The 23,349-nt window shown below is 36.6% G+C and overlaps 1 protein-coding gene across 1 annotated transcript in view; it reads right to left on the reverse strand.

Annotated features, from left to right (window-relative positions):
• The window catches only part of SLCO6A1 (solute carrier organic anion transporter family member 6A1), a 65,419-nt gene extending 50,862 nt beyond the window's left edge, over positions 1 to 14,557 (reverse strand). The window contains exons 1-3 of the mRNA XM_016221969.2: positions 14,549 to 14,557; positions 12,678 to 13,455; positions 1,956 to 2,216 (exon numbers count right to left, since the gene is read on the reverse strand). Of these exons, the coding sequence (XP_016077455.2) occupies positions 1,956 to 2,216; positions 12,678 to 13,455; positions 14,549 to 14,557 (1,048 nt within the window). The remainder of the gene's footprint in view (positions 1 to 1,955; positions 2,217 to 12,677; positions 13,456 to 14,548) is intronic.
• Between the last annotated feature and the right edge of the window lie 8,792 nt (positions 14,558 to 23,349).

Consider the following 23,349-nt stretch of genomic DNA (forward strand, 5'->3'; position numbering starts at 1 on the left):
AGAGTAGAAAATGGGTTTTGTAAGAGATAAACATATAAACAAAGTAAGTAATACATCTATATAGATAAGTGTATGAAATGAGCACTTTACTGCAAAGACTGTTTACTTTATTCTGCTTCTCTAATATAAGCGGAGGGTCAACACTAAATAGGCGTTGTTAGGTGAACTGCATGTTCCTAATCACAAGCTGAAAATAAAATATGTAGAATAAAGATGATATAAAGAAGACACAAAGAGCCAGGCAAAGAAAGACAAATATCACATCATCTCGCTTATATGTGGAATCTAAAGAACTTAATAAACGGATGAACAGAATAGATTCAACGACATGGAAGCACAGATCAGACTGACTTGAATCTCTGAGGGATGGAGGAGGGCGGGTGGGTGGAGGGGGAGAGATTAAACAAAAAATTTATATGCATATATGCACAACCCAACGAAGACAAGGACAATGGTGGGGAGAGGGACTGGGGAGGGGGATGGGAAGGGGTGGAATGAGTCATTGGGGAGAAAAAGGGACATCTATAATATTTTAAACAAACAAACAAACAAAAAATAATAATAATAATAATAATAATAAAAAGAAAAGAAAATGTTGGTTTTGTCCATTAATTATTATACATATAAATGCTAGTATTTTTACTGTAACAATGTGCTCTGCACAGTACTTTTGAAAATAATAAAACTGGTTTTTTTAGAGAGAAAAAAAGAAGACACAAAGGAAGAAAGATTGTACTATTTCTACTCCCATGACTCCTATTAAGTGCTAATCAAGTAGTATTGTAAATATGTCTCAACAGTGCTTCCCAACTTCTCACCCTCTCTGACCAGGACAGGGCAAAGGGAAGGATAGGAACGATATGTTTTTCGTTTTCATGTGTTTTTCCCTTCTTTCCATAATCCGTCTTCTAGTTCAATTAGCTGTCCACTCTACAAATATAATAAGTATATTATATGTATATTCTACAAATTAATAAATATATTTATTTGAAATATTTATATTCTACAAATATTAGCAATATAAGTATACGTGCATAGTATATAGTTGATATATTGATATGATGCATATCAGTATATTATTTAACATACGAACTTTATAGTATGTCTATTAATTATATTAATATATTATGTAATTTATTGTATTTAATATGAATTCTTTTTATTTATATTGTAAATATATATTATAAACATACATTTTTAAAACATCATAAACTCATATATACACATACACACATACACAAAGAGACATCCTCACGCCTTTTTCCATCATGTCTAGAGACATCCTCATGCCTTTTTCCATCCCAGTTTAAAGTTCCCAAAATGGGTGAATGCATTCCAACACTTTTATAAGCCTATTCACAAGAAAGTTATGAATAGCGTCAGAAATAGTGCTATGAAACTTCAAGTAGTCTTTATCTACTGGGAGTAGCAAAAAGATTGTGGAATAAATTTTAGAAAATGAAGAAAGCAAAGAAGCCACCGATCGTTTTAGATTCAAAATCCTATGCCAAAGAGCAGCTCCCATTTTGAAGTAGTAGGAATAGCTAGAAAATGTCTGACATTTCTTTTTTTGCATAAGTTTTTTATGTTTGTATTTGTGTGCATGTGCTTTGAAGTAAAAATAAATGGATTAATTAAAGCATATTGTGGAAGGAATTACTAAAGTTTTCAAGAAACATATAAAAATTGATAAAAGAAAAACAATTTCACAAAATAATTATCACAAGATATTCTTTCTTCTTCCTAGGTCCATCTCTTATATGAAAGGATAAATGATCATGAGATGAGAGAATGAACATATATTACTAGGTAGCTACAATTAATTAGCTTAATAAACTTGATCATATAAATAGATACAGATGAACAGACAAGTATCACAGTTTATTTTAAGTTCCTAGAGGCAATGATTTAAATTAATAATGATTTGATATATGACAGTATCATTTAAATCTTACCTTCAGTATCTATGTTCAATTGATAATTTTCACCACTGAAGTATGGATAAGCAAATAAAAGTGATCCTAATCCTATTAAAAGGGAGGAAAACATAATCCATCTTAGAACATTTCCTCTCCCTCCATAGTATGATATAAACACTACTACCAGGCAAGATGAAATATCGTAACTTGATGACACCACCACTGTCTCAATGGTTCTCAGGCGATTGCCCTTCTGAAACATGTCAATGCTCAGATCTACAAGACCAAACACAATACCTAAAACATAAAAGAAAAAAGAAAGCAATAATATGCATTTTAAGAGACAAAACAAGCCACCATTGTAATCATTACAAAGCAAAACTTAATTTACAGTGATTTAAGTTTATTTCATCTTATTCTGAATGTTTAAGATTTATAAGCGCATGATTCCTGTTCTAAAACATTAATAGGCTTTAATCTCTGTGAAATATTTGCCAATGGAATTATTGTAGTGATTTTTAAATACTATATTCATGTGTAATTTGCTGAAGAATATGATTTTTAATCATCTCAGTACTATTTCTTACTCAGTACTGAGTAATATTTATTTTGATGTACTATATTTCAATTCTAAAATGAATAAATAACAATATAATATCTAACATCCAGAACAGAAAATAAAACATTATCAAAATAGTTGGTCCAACATGTACTCCCCAAACGCATTATTCTTTCTCCTTCCATAACCAGTATCCTATACTTGAAGTTGACCATTTCCTAGCCTTCTCAACACTTTTTTTGACAATGTGTATACATCTTTGAACAATACAGAGTATTGTTTGTCATGTTCTTGAACATTAAATAAATGGTATCATATGTGCCCCTCCCCATCACTCAGCACCCAACTGGGGAAAAAATAATCACACTAAAGGTTTGAAACAAAAAGAAACGGCCACAGAGGTTGTTACAAACTAACACATTTGTTGGATTGGAAAGAGAAAATAGTTACTAATAAAAATTCATGGAATCTACGCTACCAAAGTTGCTGGAGCATAGGCAGCTGCAGGGGGCTGCAACCGCTACCGCTGCTGCTGCCTTTAGACCTGCACTCACCACCTCTTTCGCAGGAAGCCAGTACCAATACTTCTGCTAATGCTGAAAGCTAGCTGACAATCTCCCAGCTGCCAGACCAGAACCTATGAGAACTGTGCTGCTGAAGCACCACTGTTGCTGCTGCTGGAGCTGCACTGATAACTGATCATAAATCCTGGAGCCTTCACAACCCCAGGATTGCTGCTGCTGCCAAAAATATCATCAGAAACACGGAAAAGAAAACAAAAAATGGGCTTCCCTTTGTTCCTTTTTCAAATCTACCGCCACAGCTTCTTACTGGTAACACGTAGGTGAAGCCAGCTGACAAGGAAATCTGGGAAAAGTAGTTTACAGGCTGCCAGTCTCCTTACAAACAGGAATGGATCCAGAAAAGGAACAATCGAGTTTATGCCCAACAAACAACTTGCAAAGTTCACCCTTTAGATTGCTCATGATACATTTTCACCCTTTCCCCACATTTAAACTCCCATACCAAATTAATAGGAACATCATCATGCTTCTTCCTATCATGTTTCAATTATTCTTACAAAGACTTTCTTACTCTTTCCCAAAAAAGGGAGACACATCGAAGACACATAGTCCAACCAGCCACCATATCCATATCAAGGTAGCGTTAATCCTTCTTCTAGTTTAATCGCAAACATGAATGGGTTTTCTTTAACATAAAACTAAATTGCAAAGGTATAAATGGTATAAAAAGGTATAAAAGATATAATTAAGCAATTTAGGCCTATGATAAACAAAACATATCATAGGCCTAACTAAAGTTGTGAGGGAGTTGTATTGCAAGAGACACCATAAATCTGACTTAGAACCACAATTTAACAGACTGAGAGCAGCAAGAAACAACATATAAAAACTTTGCTGCATCAAAGAGAAGAATTTTTTTCAACCCTCATTTTACATGTGGCCCAGAAGGATAATGGCCAAGGTAATAAAAGTCCTGTCAATAAGTGTCCATCTCTGGGGCTGGGGTATTAATTCCCCTTCTAATTCAGAAATATTCTGCAACCTAGAGGTGACGTTGTAAAGTTATCATCCACAATACTCTTTTATAAAATAGTAAGGGAAAGAGAATGCAAAAAAATAAAAAATTTGAAAACACACACACAAATTACACATGAAAGAAACAAGAAAGAGAAAAATGCATAGTTGCTACAGTTTTTATTTCTCTAAATGGTTATGAGGCACAGTTGACATTAATAAACTCCTTTCCTATTCACTTCCTTTTCTACCTCTCAATCTCATATAACATATATAGGTTATTTCAAAGCAGACATTTTACCCTGTAGGACAGCACCCCAAACTTTTTGATTGCTGTCTCCTTGCTGGAGCCCTATCTGAGTCTTCAGTAGGACATTATAATTATCTATAAAGCTAAGAGTTTCTGGTTATTGACATATGTAGTAAGATCAGTGAATTCTATGAACATGGATTCTCTATACTTCTTTTGCTATAAAATTAATTCCTTCATTAAAAGCAATAAATAAGATGATCATGATGGTGTATAAGGCATTCATTAAGTCCAAGTATAGTTGTTTTGGAAGAACCATGGTGATAAAAGAACCCATATGCAAAACAAGTATCTATTTCAGTGAGAAGAAATTATTGCCCACTCCATAATAGAAGGAGATGATGTAATCAACTTGCCTCCAGGTAGCTGGTTGATTTCACTAAGAAATGGAGCCATTTCCTGGATTGTATTGACTCTTCCTGGGTGGCAAGACACTCACTCAGTAGTGCAATAAGCCGATCAGTTCTTGTGAAGATAAATCCATGCGTTCAGCTCTTGTATAACCTCTATCCTTGATGCAATTGACAATATAAACATGAACCCACTGAACAAGACATACAGTGGCTGGGAAAAGAGGCTGGCTAATATTCACAGGGTGGTTATTTATCTACCTCACTATTGAGAGCTTCCTCTGCAATGGATTACTTTGATGAATATTTGCACAGGATAACTGTCCATTAAGATACACATACCACTTACCCAGCCCTCCTAGTCACCAAACGGTCAACCTATTAGCCAATGGGAGCATGGTATCTAGGAAATACAATCAAATTTTACTGCCTAACATTCTGCCCATTGGGAGGATTTCTTTCCTCTGTTTTTCAGGGACTCCCCTAAGTGGGAGTCGCTGAAATGGTATAATGGTATACCATTACGGTATAATGTTACCATAGCATACTTCCACCTTCAAAAACCACAGGCACATAAGATTATGTTTCTTTCTTAGTAGTAAGTGGTATAAATGAAGAAATTTTTCCTTCATTTTATTTTATTTTTAAAATTTTTTAAAAAAACATATCTTTATTGATTTCAGAGAGAGAAAGGGAGAGGGATAGAGAGATAGAAACATCAATGATAAGTCACTGATCGCCTGCCTCCTGCAGGCCTCCGACTGGGATCGAGCCTGCAACCCGGGCATGTGCCCTGACCAGGAATCAAACCCCGATCGCTTGGATCCTAGGTCGACACTCAACCGCTGAGCCACACCCGGTTGGGCTTTCCTTCATTTTAGAAGAGGTAGCCCTGCACACTCCAAAACAATTTGCCTGAAGTGGCAAGCAAATTTTTAGTGTATAAGAAATTATCTCCCAGGGCAGACTTTATGTTAATCATTCTGGGAAGCCTGGGATCTCATTCTAGTTATGAGTCTGGCAGCCATAAAGGGGGAGGGAGGGTTATGAGGGCAATCAGCATTCCCTTAAGTAGGGTGAGGAAAATTCAGTGTCTTCAAGCAAGGAATTGCTTTTTCTCAGCCATAGGAGGAAAAGTTGCTCCTACTGGGAAAGGAAATTTGGGATTTCAGGGTTGATGGTTCTCAGATTTACTGAATTCCACCCAATTCTCATGGTCCACTCTTCTCCAATCAATGCCCCAACTCTCACATAAGTGATTTAGTGAATCTGTGAAATCAATTTGTGTTATAATTCTACAACCATGAATTAGGGTTGGTACTATTCAAAATATGCAGTATGTCACTAAAAGTGATAAGATTCTCTTACAACCATCAGAGAAGCTCACACATTTTCTAATTATGCCCTAAACTCAGTTTCTTTCTGTAAACTTTCCAGTGCAGTCAGAAGCAGTCAGTCAACCCCAGAATCTCTGTAGTCTGAAGTTCCACCGCAGATGTCAATTGCAGAAGCTGTTGGTCTTCCAAAGCCTTGCCTTCAATAAGAAATTTATCTCAGGCAACATTTTAAATAACTCTTTTTGTCACTACATGCCATGGACTTCCAGTGTACCATTTTCCACAGTCAAGGATACTGTTGTTTTTGTTGCTTTCAAGTCCAATTAGTCATATAATGAATTGCAGATTCCCATCTTTGAGGGATGGTTTATTTTTTCCTGGTTCAACGTTGGGTATAAAGTACTGTTAGAGAAGGCAGCTAGGTAGACGTGAGGCTGGGAGAGGTAGCTGGGGCATAGAGGGAGTATGTGTGAGAGATGACAAACCAAAAAAAATGGAGGCAGCAGACCCCTATGTGAGGAGCAAGGATTTAGACCTCCTCCAGGATGTGATCTAACCGGTGGCCTAATGCCTGGGTGAAGGAGTCTTTTAGTTTGAAGATGTATTTTTCTGAGACGTGAGGGAGAGGATGACTTGCTCCTTGCCTAAGGGTCTTCAAGCCTAGGGGTATAAATCCTCTGAACTTCCAAATATCGGGGTACTTGGTTTGGTTTCAGCCAACAGAGTCGCCCACTCCGGTTCTGAGTGTATTTTTTTCCGACAAATAAATCCTCATCTGTTTTTGCTGCTATTTGTGGTCTCTTGTTTGAATTCATTCCTACAAGCAAGACAACAACTGGGGGTGCAGAGTACTGTCTCTGGTCAGGGGCTATCTCTTGCCAGAGACCCTCTTGACCACTGCCAACAGTACTATGTCAAAAATTATATGATTTTAATGCTTTATAGACAAATTAGTTTTATTACCTTGGTGATGCTAAAAGTTCAGTCAAAATCTTTTCAAACATCTTTATATTTATATTTCATAACATTTTAAAAAGGAATGTTATTTTTGATTCATTCTTTAACCAATTTCTTAGCCCTACTTATCTCTAATAAAATGTTATTAATATTTTTCTGAATATATATTTTAATATGATCTGATTTCTAACTGTTCTCATTAAATTAGTTGTAATTCTTTAAAGTTTCTTTTTATAGCTTTGCAGCAAAGGGTTGACTCAGCAAGCCTTGGTTGCTGAAAAAAACCTGTCTTCAAGACTGACCTTTGCTTGTCTCCTGGGAGATGACTCTGAGTCCTTGAATATTATGCCTGATTAGAGCACTTGCATATGCCTGAAGCCTTGGGCCACACAGTACCAATTGAATCAGATAGTTTATACTAACAAAGTGATTTAAGGTGAACATCTGTTGTTGTATGCCTGAGATCTTTGGCTATGCTGTATCAGTTTGATTAGCTTATGTTAACAATGTATTTATGGTGAATACCTTTTTTGGTGTGTGTGTGGGGGGGATGGAATCTGAAAAGCTGAAGTCAGTCACACAGACGCTACATGCCTACATGATCGACCCTCCCCCCAAAAATCTTGGACACCAAGGCTCATGTGATCCTCCTTGGTTGGCAAATCTTTGCAAGTGTTATCTGTTGGAAGCATTAAGCATGTCCATATGTCCCCACTGGGAAAGGACACGTGGAAGCTTGGGCCTGGTTTCTTTTAGAATTTATCCCACATGTCTTTTCCCTTTGCTGATTTTAATCTTATCCACTCACTCTAAGAAATCATAAGAGTATAACATCTTTCTCTGATTCCTCAGTCCTTCTAATGAACCATTCAGTCTAAGCAAGGTCTTAGGGACCTCCAACATAACAGTTAATAAATTTGAAGTCTGTTAAGACCTCCAAATTACCTTTCACTATAGATTATAACATTTTAATTGAGAAAACACTTTCTACAAATATATAGCTAAGAAAACACTACTAAATCATTTTTTCAGTTCTGTTTTTGTACTGAAATATTTCAGCCAAAATCATTCAAAGAATCTTTCTTTGACAAATACTTTACAAAACTCTTCAAATAAGTTGTCTTTATTTATTATTACTTTAAATGTTTTGCCAAAGTTAAATGTCAAAGCCATGGGCCTCCTTAATTTCATTTCAATGTAAGAACATAAATCAATGTAATTCACTGTCTTAAGATAATAAAGGACAAAAACCGCATGAATATCCAAATGCAGAAAAAATTTGACAAAATCCAATACACTTTCATAATAAAAATATTCAGTGAACCAGAAGTAGACAGCAACTTCCTCTAACTGATAAAGTACATACAGAGTGGGGCACAAATAGGTTTACAGTTGTTCATATGGAAAATAATACAATAATGAATAAATAATAACACAAGAATAAATTCTGTTTCACATACTTACAACTGTAAATCTACTTTTGCCCCACCCTGTATATGAAAATTCTACAACATAATTATGAAGTTAATAATAGTTACCATATGACCCAGCAATTCCACTCCTAGATACAAATCCCAGAGAAACAAAAACATATGTCCACCCAAAAACACTGTTCCAGCTCTGCATGTAAGGAGCTTAGAAGTCACCACTCTGCCCTAACAAGTAACAAACTGAACAGACCGAAAAAATTAACAACTCTTCTTGGATATATAAGAGGGGAAGAAACAGGGCAAACTTGATGAGATTGTGAATTCAACTGTCATTATAACTCAACCCATACATTTAAATTTTGTTTCATTCCCAGAAATATCAGCTACTGTTAAATAAATAGAGAGCTTACTGTAGGGCTTTGATGGGAGTTTTTGAATTCTCAGACCATGACCTGAGCTGGAAGTTGAGACCTGAGTTTGCCATTTCTCTTCATAAGTGCTTAAGGACACTGAAAATATTCCAGCCAGCACCAGGGTCCTTACAGTCAATATTACTACTAAAGGTGCAGCTGCCACTTGGGCTTTCAAGACACATGCTTCAATTGACACTTCCTCCCAATCAAACACGGTTGATAACTTGATGAATTATGATGCCACTGCATGCCAAGAATTATTGTCCATTTCCCATTGACAAAGAGCTCAGTACTTCACTCAACATTAAAGGCATACTAAAACCAAACCTATATCTTCTGGGACTATCCCTGATACCAATTCCATAATAGTCTAGATCCAATCAGGAGAGAGAAGTTTGAACAAGGACAGTTTGCTATAAAGAATTATTAGCTATAACAGAGGATTACAGTAACAAAGAATTAGCTAATAAGAAGTAAAGAAATGCTAAAGAATATAGAAATAGCTAGTATAAGGAACAGCCACTTCCCCTAGGGCTGAGATAGAGCACTCAAGGGCTAAAATCAGACCTTGTTGAAGAAGGTACAACAAAATTTTGGCAAATGGAATCCAGCAACATATACAAAAGATAATAAGTAATAAGGGTTTACCCTAGGAATGCAAGTTTGGTTAAATATCCAAAAATAAAAGAATGCAATATGTAATATTAATAAAATAAATAAGGAAAATCATGTAACAGTCTCAGGAAATACAAGGAAAAAAACCCCACTTGATAAAATTCAATACCAATTCATAATAAAAATTCTTAACCAACTAAGAATAAAATGCAACATTCTTAAACTTATAAAGGGCATCTACAAAAAACCTACAGTTAACATATTTAATTGTAAAAGTCTAAATGATTTCTACCTAAAATCAGAAAAAATAAGTGAACTGCTTTTTTCAAATTTCTATTCAACATCTTAACCAGTGTAAAAGAAAAAAAGAAAAAAAGCACACAGATTGGAAAGAAAGAAGTAAAACTGTCCTGATTCACAGATGAAATGATCATGTATGTAAAAAATCCTAAGGAATCTGCCAAAGACCCCAATAACTAATAAGTTAATTTATCATAGTTGCAGGATACAAGACCTAAATAAATAGAGATATTCCATGATTAGGCATGAAAACAATATTGTTAAGATGCCGATTTTCTCCAAATCTGTAGAATCAAAGAAATCCCAATTAAAATTCCAGTACGTTTTTATAGAAATCAATAAATTAGTTCTAAAATTAATGTGGAAAGGACAAAGTATCTAGACTAGCCAAAACAACTTTTACAAAGAACAAAGACAGAACACCTGATTTCAATACATATAATAAAGAGACAGTAACCACTGCAATATAATATTTGCATAAGTATAGACATGTTAGGTTAATAGAACAGGATACAAAGGCTACAAATAGACTCAGAAAAAGTCAGAATTTCAACAAAAGTGCCAAAATAATTCAATGGGATAAAAAAGTCTTTTCAATAATGTAGGAACAAAGGTTCTCTATGGAAAAAAAAATAAATTTTGACCCTTTGCATACACACAAAAAAATCATTCAAAATGGATCAGAGGCCTAAACATAAGAGCTAAACTACAAAACTTCTAGAAGACAAAAAGGCAGAAAATCTTCATGGTACTGATTTAGGCAATACTTTTTTTAAAATTTTTTATAGAAACAAAAGAATAAACCACTTAAAAATTAGCAAATTGGACTTCAACAAAACTGAAACCCTTTTTCATCAAAAAAGATCAGGTAAGAAAATGGAAAGACAAACCACAAATTGAAGGGAGAAAGGGAGGGAGAGGGGCAGGCAGGCAGGCACGCATGGCCTGAGTCTGGTCATAAAGAAACATCAAGCATACCCAGGTTGAAGTTCAACACAAGGAATGAAAAATCCATATACTTTAAGACTTGCATGGCCATAAGATATGGAAGGGGGCAGGGGGATATGGAAGCGTTGCAGATTAAAGAAGAAGTCTAAAATAGGACAACTAAATGCAATATGCATTCCTGGATAGAATTTTGGACCAAAAAGGAAAAGGAGACACTACAGGGATAATTGACAACATCTGAGTAGGGCCATCAATTCATAGTTTGAGGTAGTGTACACTGACACAGTCCTGACTGGGAGAGTGAATGGTGATTGTATAGGAAAGTGTCCTCATTTTGGGAAGATGCACACTGGAGTATTTAGCAGTAATGGGGCACCATGTCTGAAAAAACCTGTATGTATAGGGAAAGAAAAGGTGAAGGAACAACACATGTGGTAAACGTAAACAACTAGAGAATCTGAGTGAAAGGGACTCAGGAATTTTCCGCTGCCTTTGCACCATTTCCCTATGTTTGAAATTATTTCAAAATTGTTTAAAATGTAACAATAAATATATCAACTGATAAATACGTAAGTGAAGAGATACACCACTTTTATGAATGGAAAACTCAAAATAATACCTAAGCTGAGCTAATGACCTGTATGAAGTCAGTTAATAAGTAGTAGAGTTAAACATTCACTGTCAATCACTTGTTCAAAAACCTTCAATGGCTCCTCATTATCCACATAATAAAGAGGTTATATTAAGTGAGAAAAAGCCTGCAAAGTACCTCATTCATCATCCAGTACACTAGTAGGAAGTAAACACTTTCTAGTATCCTTTTAAAGTTCTCACTTGGGTATTTAAAGACCATCATAATGTGGCCACAATTTGTATTTTCCTTCTTTTTTATTTATTTATGTATTCCATACATATTTATTGTCTTTTCTGCCTCAGTCACTATATTAGTTCCTTGTGTGTGTGGAGAGGGGGGGGAACGGACAATAAAGAAAATAATTACCCTTTTTGGTGCTTTGGTAAAACCATCAACCAGCCAAATCTGTCACTCACCATTCTGAAACAAAGTTTTCCTGCATCTAAGTGTTTATTTATCAAAACACTCCACTTATTCATTCATTTCCCTATTCAATAAATATTCCTTAACTACATCCCCAGCTATCAGAACTGTACCTAGTTATTAAGGCGTATTTCAGATGCCTCTTCCTCAGGGAAACTTCTTTGATGATTTCAAGAAAAATAAACGGATGACTCTTTGTTCCTCTTGTGATCCTAATCACATTTAGACTTTTTAAATCGCACTTATTTCGACATAGCATTTTAGAGCAAAAAAGATACCATGTTTGGCAGACTCCCATGCTGACAGTGTATACAGGCTAGTAAAGAATCTAGGTGTAAAGGGAGTGGTGAGAGCCTTGGCCAAGTAAGGAACGCATGGCCCCCACAGGCCTTCAAGCCCACGTTCTTCTTCAAACCGCGCGCGCTAAGGTAAACATCTTCGCACTGGGGTTCTCTTACGTAGCTTGTTTGAGGCCCTACCCTGTCTCCTCGGTTCACACGCAAGGAAACAAGATCCAAGCAGGAAGTGGCTTGGCCAGCGCGTCGCAAAATTGTTGGCAGAAGCAGAAACAACTTAGGGGGTCCCAGATACTGTTTTCCACTTTATTTAATCTCCCAAGGTATTCAACCCTGAGCTTCTCAGGGGTTGTTGACCAGACAACAGTAATGTACTCAACACTGCTGTCTCCGGCTGGCTATGTGGAGGCCAGGCCCCTGTCAACCGCACTGTGAGGGGTAACCGTGTCGATACGGTGCTTGATGACAGGAGCCCAAACCCGAGGCGGCCGCCCATTTAGCCAGCTTTGATCCCGGTCACACCCTGCCAGCGCTCGGGAGGGCAGCGGCCTCAGCCGGGCCCACCGGGCGCCTCTCGGGCCTACCCCGCCTGGACAAGCCCTGGCGGCCCCCGCTTCCCTCGCCCCCACACCACGCCCTCAGGCTCACCCTGAGCGACCAGCAGGATGCAGTAGAAAATCATGAAGCATCGGATGTTATTAAAACGCTGGCAGGAAGTGCAGCCCAAACTGCAGAGCCCCTGCAGATTTTCAGGCTGTTCTTCCGGCTTGTTGGTGATGGGCACTATGGTCGTAGCCTTGTTTCTTCTCTTTTTTTTTAACTGGTGTAGCCTGACCAGGCTCGGTGGAATAAGCTTCATAAACCAGGTACTTTTCCCGGGCCTGCGGCGCTTCGTGGGCGCAGGGCTGTCTTCCGGCAGGGCCTTCGCGGCCTGGGCCTCCACTTCCACCGGGGCCTCGGCGATGGCGGACGGCCGGCTGCGGAGGCTGAGGCGCGGCTTCCGCTCGGAGGGCGCCTGCGGGCTGCGCGGCCGCTGCTTCTTGGAGGCAGCGCCGCCCGTGCGGCCGGCTCTGGCTGACCGGCGCAGCTGGCCCGACATCAGGGAATCGGCGCCCGCATCCAAGTCTCCAGAGGGAACTTTCTTCGGGGCTAGAGGCCGACGTCGCCGGCGGAAGTTGGCGGTTGCCGGGGGGGGGGGGGGGGGGGGGGGACTTCCGGGCTGCTCCCGCCTCGCTTCCACGTGGGCGGCGGGCGCAGAAGCTGGCGCCGCGGGGCGAGAGCGGCTGGCGCGGGGGCGCGGCCTGACCCGCGGCGTCTCCTCGCGAGCGGAGCGACGGAAACGGGCAGCCGCGGGCCGCGGGCCGCCCCGGCCCGGCCCTACCCTGGCGTCGTGTTTTTCTAACTGGATAATCTCTCCAGGAACGACCTAAACACTGTGGAAGGGGGAGGAGAAATCGGAAGACCTGTTATATATAACGTATTAAACGGTCTAATGTATGTGTAACTGGGGTACAGAGAGGGGGCGGCGGCGGGAATTGAGGTCATAATGGTCACGAGTTTTATACGGCTAACGAAGTATGTAGAACCGCATCAGCAGTAATCCCAGAAAACCCCAAGCAAGATACATACAAAGAAAAACACCTAAATATAACATAGGCTACTAAAAGTCAAAGCTAAATGGAAGAGTTTGAAGGAAGTCAGAGAGAAGAGGACCATAACTGGTAGAGAACTTGCACACATCAGAATTGCGCAGGCCGCGCCGCGGGGAAAGGAAAAGACGGAAGGAACAGCTCCAGCCAGGACGAGAATTCTTTATCGAGCAGAACATCTTTTCAAAAATGGGTCAAGAACTATGAAAAATCCTCAACAAAATACCAGCAAACCAAATCGAACAACATATAAAAAGAATTATATTTTATGACCGAGTGGGATTTATCCCAGGAATGCAAGTTTGGTTTAACATCTGAAGATCAATTTTTGTAAAATACTGTATTAATAAAAGACAAAATCCACACGATCATTCTAATAGATGCAGAAAAAGTATTTGAAATACTTACTTACCTTTTTATGATTAAAAAAACCCAAGAAGTTAAAAACAAAAGGGAACATGTGCAAATTGATAAACGGAAAGCTGAAAAGTGAAAAACTTCCTTATCATGTTTAAAATGAGGAATGACTGAATGCCCCCCTCCCTACGTTCAGAAACAAAACAAGGACATCTAATTTGGCCACTTTTATCCGATATTGTAACGACAGTTTGCTTCATACTAAATGTCTGTGTCCTCCCCACAATGTCATATATTGAAATCCTAAACCCCAATATAATGGTATTTGAAGGTTGGGCCTTTGGGGGCTGAATAGGTCATGAGGGTGGAGCCTCCTGAAAGGGATTAGTGCCCTTATAAAGGGGATCCCAGAGAGCCCCCTCCAGGGAGATAAAACAGTCATCTTAAAGGTTCTCATCACAAGAAAAAAAATGTGTAACTATGTAAGGTGATTGATGTCGAGACTAAACTTACTGTAATCATTTTGCTATATATTGTTGTACACATAAAACTAATACAATGTTATGAGTCAATTATATCTCAATGAAACTTGGGGAGAATAACAGAAGAGAGAAAAAAACAGTATAGCAACTGCAGAGAGAGAGAGCGGGAGAAGGAGAGAGAGAGGGTTGGCGTGTTGTCCCTTACACCAAAACGTTGTGGTTCGATTGCCAGTCAGGGCACATACCTAGGCTGCAGGGCGTGTTCGAGAAGCAACTGGTCAGTGTTTCTCTCTCACATCTCTCTCTCTGTCTCTCAAATAAAAATCACTAAAAACATGTTCCCAGGTGAGGAATTTAAAAAGTTTTTTTAAACCAAAACAAGATATTACTGTTCCTACATGTGTCCATAATACTGCTTAAGAAAATAAATCCAAGAGCTCTCACCGTTATATTACTAATATTTCCAAATTATAGGGATAATTGAATGCAGAATGAAACTGTTTACCTGTAAAGATTTCACTTTAATAACACAATAAAATTCTGTTCTTGCAGAAAACTGTGGAGCTAGGAGAGCATACAATTTTCCCTAGTCCAGTATATTAAAATTTTTAAATCACACCTACAATAAAAAAATATTTACACTGTGACTCAGTACACACATATACACCCATAATGTATATGTTTGTATCTGTGCACTTTTATGTATGTGTATGATTGAAACGCATACACACATATACCATAATAATAACATGAAATGAAAAACACAGGCCTAGAATGTTTTTCATTCTCCTAAGGATTTCTTTACCAAGTGATTTAACAAAGTAATTGATGTTCTGCAGACTTGAAACTACTGCAACACAGTATGCATTCTAGACATAGTTCCCTTTAGGTTTTAGGTTATGACAACTAAATTAGTATTTTTAGACAGCATTTTAAAAAATTCATTAGTATTTTCTTTGCATATTTTATTAAAATATTATTAATTTTTAACTTCCTCTCTCAAAGTTTTTGTCAGTGTTGTTCATGACAGGTAAAAGTTCATGATAGACTTTTATTAAACATCTAGTGGAAATAAGTGAATAACTGTAAGGTGCTGAAAAGGAACTTAATGTGTTGGAGAAACACTTCAAATACTTTTTGATACATTATTAGTGCAAATGACAGCTGTGGTGACAAACTTAGGTCCTAAAGTATTATGGGAATAATGCAAGTTCAATGATGGCAAGAAAGGCTTCTAGCACAGTGCAGGTGGCAGAATAGATGTTTAATAAACCGCAATTTGTGTTAAGAAGTTATCAGATTCATTTTAATATTCAATCTTTTGAGCAGTTTAAAGTTAATTCTCCTACTCCTCAAATTTCGTTCAGTACTGCATTCTCTTCTTTCCTTTACCTCTTTCCTCTGAAAGTAATAATAACTGCCCAATGTTAGTTTAGAGATGGTTAGTAACTGAGAAGCTGTATAAAGCAAACCATAAATGGGAGCTCATTGACAAACATTACTGGTGAAATACTGACTACCAGTTTGGCTCTTGGTTTCATCCTTTCTTGATCCATTGCATGTATTTGGAGAGATATTTACTAATGAATATGAATGATATACCCAATATTTTGTTGGCTCATAATTGGTTGGGACCTCATAAGCCTCAGTAAATTTCCAACAATTCTACAGACTCCTTTAACTCACCAGCAAAACCAGAAATACATAACCTGGACTTCATATTAAAAATACTTTTGATGCTTATAAAAATCTCAATACCAGGTCATATGCCAGGCGAATTAATTCAGAATCTCTGGTTTGTGAGATCCAAGAATCATGATTTTTTAAATTTATCTTTATTGTTGAAAGTATTACAGATATCTATCTCCCCCCCCCTTCCACACACCCCCGCCAGTGATTCCAATATCCTGCCAAGTTGCCCTTCCTCTTTCCTTCCCTTTCTTTTTCCTTCTGCCTTTTCTGGATCATTTTTCATTTGACAATAATAATCTTTGGAGGGCACTCCAGCCATTCAGCTCTAGAAGCTCAAGATGAGTTCAGTGGCTGTGCAGATTACTTTAAGAGATATCAAACTGATCTTTATAATATCAAGATTCACAAGTAGATTTTTGGCTAAGGAGCTTTCTCCTTTCTCTTGCTAACAAAAGTAGTAGCATAGATCACAGGCTAGTCACAAAAGGGAATTCTTCAGTTAAATTAAAATTTAAACCAAAAAATCTTATTTTTGGTTCCATGAGTTTTGAGGTTAACGAGTTAGACCTTTCTCATCTTTCCTTATTTTGAGAATAAACGCCATTTTATTTTCCATCCTTCATAACTTTTTCAAAGTTGTACGAGTACAGTTATAAATTAAGATATTTTTTGTACTTCTACTTTTTTTCATGTAGTATCTGATCATTTGCTGGTATTTGATTCCAAAAACTGTTCTGTGATTTCAAGTGTGTCAAAAAGAGCCAGGAGGCTTTGACAAGAAATAAATTACAAATGTTTGTTCAAGGGTCTTAGTGTTTGCAAACTAGAAACACACCTAAGCAGTATCAGGAGTGTTCTAAAGGAAAAGGCAAAGTCTGAGAGTTTTATAGTAAAAAGTACATTCTTGAGAAGAATCAGTTCTGCATTCACAGTCCCTGGATTGGTGGTTCAAGATAGTAGTCACCAGATGTCTGGTGGCCTAGACAATGGAACATTTTCTTCTTGAGGTCATTCAGATGGTTAACTGAAGGTCTGATCTATGTCCAGGCATTAACACACAACACACTGCTATGCATCCAAGTACTGACATAAGACTGAAAAGTTTCAAAGTTTAAGTTCCCAGAGCCAGTTAAAATAAGGATAATAATTTCCTTATGCCTCAACTCACTTGAAGTTAAAAATTTAGCAGCTTGACCACAGTAACTCCTTTTTATTTGTTCACTTTATTTCTCAATGATAAATTATAAAAATAAATACCACCAGCTAGGGCTACTCAAATAGAACATTAACAGTAGTTACCATGCAAGCAAAACTGGTTTCTCTTGAGAAAGAAGGATTTTTAACTAGTGATGTGGAAGCTCTTTCCCTATGATTAAGAACATATTTTTATTGTAGAGTCTTGGCTTACAGACACAGGTTTTTAAAAAAAGGAAACCTGTTCATGAGTTAGTACAGAGAATTGTACATTTGGGCAAAAGCCTATTTCGTGTTTCTGTATAATTTTTTTCATAACATTTATTACATAATAAATTAAGTGTAACTTTTATAAATTTTAAAACAAGCTAAAAGAAACATTTAAAAATCAAACCAGTCTGTTCTTCATCCCCTTTGAATCTTGAACTGGATTACATAATAGTAAATAAATGTCAAAATCTTTAAATAAAGATAATATGTGCTTCAGCTAAATATGCAGCATTATATTCCAGTAATATATTTAATCTAGTAGAAAGTAGTTATTATAAATACAAAGCGTACCATATTTGGAATCAAAGACCTAGCTCAAGATTCTCCTCTCTTTTTATTTATTTGTTTGTTTATTTAGTTAGTTAGTTAATCCTCACTTGAGGATATTTTTTCCATTGATTTTTAGAAAGAGTGGAAGGGGGGGAGGGGAGAGAGAGAAGCATCGATGTAAGAGAGACACATTGATTGGTTGTCTCCAGTACAAGCCAGGGAACGATCCTGCAACCCAGGTACATGCCCTTGACCAGGAATCAAACCCACAGCCCTTAGGTGTGCAGGCTGACCCTCCAACCGCTGAGCACCACCAGCCAGGTGGTGTTTATTTATTAACCTAATGTCTTTGACAAGTCACTTAAACTCTCTAAACTCAGGAATCCTTATTTATAAAATGGAGATTCTCCCTACCCTATTTCATGTGGTTGTTATGAAGATAACAATATAAATGAAAATGAATTAAAACTACAAAATATATAATTTCTTATTTAAAATAAAGCACATTGTAAAATAAAACATTTAAGTAATTTAAATTTAAAAATTAAAAAAATATGTCAACAAAATAGCCACAGTTCTTTTCTAATGCTTACTGCTTGCATTTACTTCTAGTTTAAAATAGAGTTAATTATTTACCACACTAAGATCCTAGAAGGTAAACGGTTTTGTTAGTATATGTCTCCATTTCTAGAATCTAAGATAACTCATTAGATATTCAAAATTGAAAAAAAGGAGGAAGTGAAAAAGAAAATTGCAATTTGTTGTGTGCTTACTCTCCATCAATCATCATACTCAATATTTAACATTTTACTCAGTGTTTCAGATACACTGGCCCAGGGAAGTTAAGCCCCTTGCCTGGAATTAAATACACTGATAAGGAGGGAGGTGGGAATTCTGTGTTTGGTCCAATTCAGGGATTCTTGACCAAGGGCAGTTTTGTCTCCCAGTGGTCATTTGGCAATGTCTAGAGACATTTTTGTTTGTCACAACTCTGGGTGAGGAATAGGATGCTGCCAAATATCCTTCAATGCACAGGACCAGCACCCACAATAAAGAATTATCCAGCCCAAAGAGTCAGTAGTGCCAAGGTTGAAAAACCTGGTCAAATTTCAAGGCTCATCCTCATTCTACCATGTAATATTGAAAATGAAAGTTGTTTCTAAGTTCAACTATTTCACAGTATTCAGCTGTCACATATGTATCAGCTTCAGTCTGTTATATTCTCTGTGTTCTGAGTGTATCTGGGAAGCTCCCATTTAGGTCCCACTAAGTTATCTTTTCATTCAAGCAATAAAGGAGATTCCTGGAAAATATTCATGCTAATCCATCCAAGGAAAATGACTCAGGGTCAGAGAGCAGGGATGATTCTGAAAAAGAGGGTAGATCTATTACTCAGATTATGCCCTGGCCTCTTCTCCCTCACCCACACCATATAGCACTGTGTCCTAGTGAGAGGAATGCAAGCAAATGCTAAAGGAGCTTCTTCATGAAACTCTTCTTTAAGGCCCTGGGAAGCTCTATAATAGCTCTATAACAGTATAATATCAAAGAGAGGAAAATACTATTCCCATTTGGTGTTGCTTCTTGGAGCATGATGTGGATACAAGAATAAGAGCAGTGTTATACCCCAACCTAAGTTTGAGCCAGATAGGACTTCATATTTGGAAGCAGACCATATGTCACTTAATAGTGTTAGAGGATTTGTAGCTTCAAAATACTTTTATGGCACGTTGGCAGTCAACAATAACTCTAGAGCTAGAGAAGAATAAAAGGACAATCTTTTTGTATGACTTGACTCTGTGAATGGCACCAACATCCACTCAGTGTTGGTTAGAAGTCATGGTAGTAGTCATCCTTAATTTCTTCATCTTCTCAACTCCCTGGGCATTCTCTGATTCAGTGATAGAGAATTTCCAGTATTGCAGTCTATTTACCTGTTCTACTCACTAAGACACTATGTAATATTTTATTTGAATAAAGGATCTCATAGTTCAATAACTGTTTGGAAGCCTGTGATTTTTAGAATTAAATCTGCAAGGCTCTTCACAGTCTGACTGCTGCCTTTGGCTGAGTTTATCGTGGTAAAGTCCCTGGTCTTCATGTTCCAGCTATATTTAATTCATTGTGACTCTCCTATGACTTCATGCTACCATTTCTCTTTGACCATACTAATTTCCTTTAAAGCAAAGGAAATTGCTTGTGTGTGTGTGTATATACATATATATATATGTGCATACGTACCAAACTTCACCAAACTGAGGGCATAGTGCTTAGCATTTTTAAGAATTCAATTAATACTGATTATCAACTAACTTTAATCAATCATTCAATTAAAAGGTAGATGCTACATGATGTCTGAGAAACCAAAGACAACAACCCATGGAAAGTACTAGTAATAGTTTGGGAAATTTTTAAAGAAGCATATCTGAGCACATTACTGAGGTGAAACTAAAACCAGAGAAATATTGTCCTTGGATTAGTTTACCCTGGGAAAACTATGCAGAGAAAAAAAGAACATTCTATGAACAAAAGAGTTTATAAGAACTATTTTTAGCCATAAATATTATACTTCAAAGTTATAATAACATTTTACCCTCTTAATATCTGCACGTTTCTAGATTCTGAACTGCATGGCTTTCTTGGGTAGCACTAGTGCCTTACCAAGGAAACTGAGCGATGATCTTCCCTCTTTTGATTCTGATTTGTTCCCTACTGACCTTTGTCTTGCTTCCAAGATTATTTGAGTAATTCTTTATGCAAGGAGACAACTACATGGCCATGTAGTCATATTTTAAATATCCAATGATGTTTAAAACATACATGGAGAAAAAATTATCCCCTTAAAAAAGAAAGTTTGGGAATCACTACTGGAAGCAGCAGATGACAGTCATAAACTAAGTCCTTTACAGTCGGGGAGAGAGCATGAGCTGGAAGGTCAGGGCAGCCACACATGCAGTGTTGTTTATTAACATAACTGCATCCCCAGGGGGAAAATGCTCATTCTCCTAGGGGAAGTTCTGCCCATGTAAATATGGCTTTATGATGGTTGTTGTTCTGATCACAAAATTTTTCTTAAGTCCAAAGGAGAGTCAAAAAAAAGTAATAAGTGGTCCCTTACTAACTTCTTTTAGTTTGAGCCAGAACAGAGACCTTTGAAGTTTTAAAGTCTCTAAGGAACAAAAGTTATAGAGCAGGGTTGTCCTGTAGAAATAAAATGTTAGCATATATGTAATTTAAAATTTTATAGTACCAACCATAAAAAATAAAAGGAAACAGGTAAAATGAACTTGATAATATATTTTATTTAACCCAATATGTCTAAAATATTATCATTTCAACATGTAATCAATGCTTTTTAAATCATTCCTTTTCAATGAAATATTTAGCATTTTTTATTATTATGTAATCTTCAGCATTTAGAGTGTATTTTACATTTACAACACATTTCAATTTGGACTGTTTGCATTTCAAGTGCTCAATAACCACATGTGGTTGGTGGCTGCCTTAAAGGAGAATGCAGTTAATTATAGATGTCTCTTTCAGTTCTAAAAAGTTAAATGTATAAGGTATTTGGGGGCCAAAATTTGTTAAATCACGGAATTAATAACAGCTATTAATTACATAACTGAATCCCTGGTGTTCTATATCTTTTATATTTTACTATAAATTATGTTTTTTTTTCATTTTATAATAAATTTGCTTTTTTAAAGCCAAGCTCAATGACTTAGTTGTGTCTTTTTAAATATTAGCATTTATTCAAGTGGAGAAATGTCTAACCACAGGGTTTTTATTATATAATACAGGGTGTTGCCATCCAGCTACAATAGTTGTAGTCTAAATATTTAAGAAGGAATAGTGGATCTTTGTTTGCCTTGCACATTTAACTTTAGTTAACATCACACTCAGTAATCCATGTTGGCTCTCTTTATATGAAGAAACAATGTCTGTATTGAATTCCATTGTATGAATTAACTGTAATTTATTTAACCACTTCCATATTGGTATATCCACTTGTTTTCAATTTTTGCCCTTATAATACTGAACTGAGCATCTTAATATGTATTTTCCTGAAAGACAGATCAAATTTATCAGGAAGTGATTTAGTCGGTAGCTATATTTCAATGCCTACATTCAAACTTTATGTAATAGTCACTTATAAACTTCTAGAAAACATGCAAAATGACTTTAATATCGATACTTTTATAAATTCAAAGAGCTTTATAAATATTGAGAGACCAGCTTGAATTAAACAATAAATGTGCAAGAGGTGCTGTTAAATACTCTCCACATAATATCAATTTCAGCTAAACATGTATGTAGGAAGAACTAAAGTAACTTATGGAGAGTAATTCATGTAACTCTCTTTAACAAATGAGTCAATAAAGCAGATAAACAGCATGATCGTACAAATTAACGTAGTTTAATATGGGGATGACCTCAATAATTAAGGGATATAGAACCCTGTGCCTTTAGCAAACGGCCCTTGTTTGCTTACCTGCCCTGGTAAACTTTTCTTGCTTCCTCACTGATTGAGAGTAGTTACTTTTGCTACAGTTTCTAATACGCTGCCTCCTGTAATTACGTAGTCAAGCATTACATATTCCACACAAAAAATAATACCTGCAGGTTCTAGGCTAAAATGACTGCAATCTACTGCTAAAAATATTTAAAGTGTGGGTGCTATAAGTACTACTTTTTCAATGATTACAGGCTTTCTATTTAACTTTACCTTTTGGCTTCCCACGAGTCTCTTAATTTTATTGAGATTAGAAGTCTAACCACTGGATAAATGAAATGCTAAATAATTTTAAAACCCAGAGAAGAAAAAAACTGGGAGAACATGAAAGAAGCATCATGTATAGTGAATAAAACATAGACTTTGGGTCCAGCTCTTCTGCTTATTTATTATGTGATCTTGGATAACTCTTTTACACATTCTTTATTTGTAAAATGAGGATAATAATAAACTATTTGAAAGATTAATGTGAAGATTAGAACTAATATAATAAAAGTGTCTAGCACAGTTACTGGCACATGGTATATACTCAGAAAAGATTATTATTTATCAACTTACTAGAATCATAAACCTTCATATTAAAAAGTACCTACTATGTATAGCCCTCTACAAGTTAGGCCCTCAACTGATGGGTAGAAGTTGAATAAATTGAGGGGGAAAATATATTAGCAGATGTTCTCACAAAGGCTATGGAAAGAGGGCAACGTAAGATTATCCTTAAAGAACTGGTAGATTGTGAATAAGTAATAATGTTTGCAAGAAGCATAACAGCCTAAGTCAATGTTTGCTCTAAGGTACAATAGAGATAAAGTTTAAGACACTTAGAAAGAAAGCCAAAAGCTGTCACAATGAGTTTTAAGGCTTCTTGAAGTAGTTTTACAGATAACAAA

This window comes from Miniopterus natalensis, chromosome 3 (genome assembly GCF_054644295.1).
Source record: "Miniopterus natalensis isolate mMinNat1 chromosome 3, mMinNat1.hap1, whole genome shotgun sequence".
Taxonomy (NCBI): Eukaryota; Metazoa; Chordata; class Mammalia; order Chiroptera; family Miniopteridae; genus Miniopterus; species Miniopterus natalensis.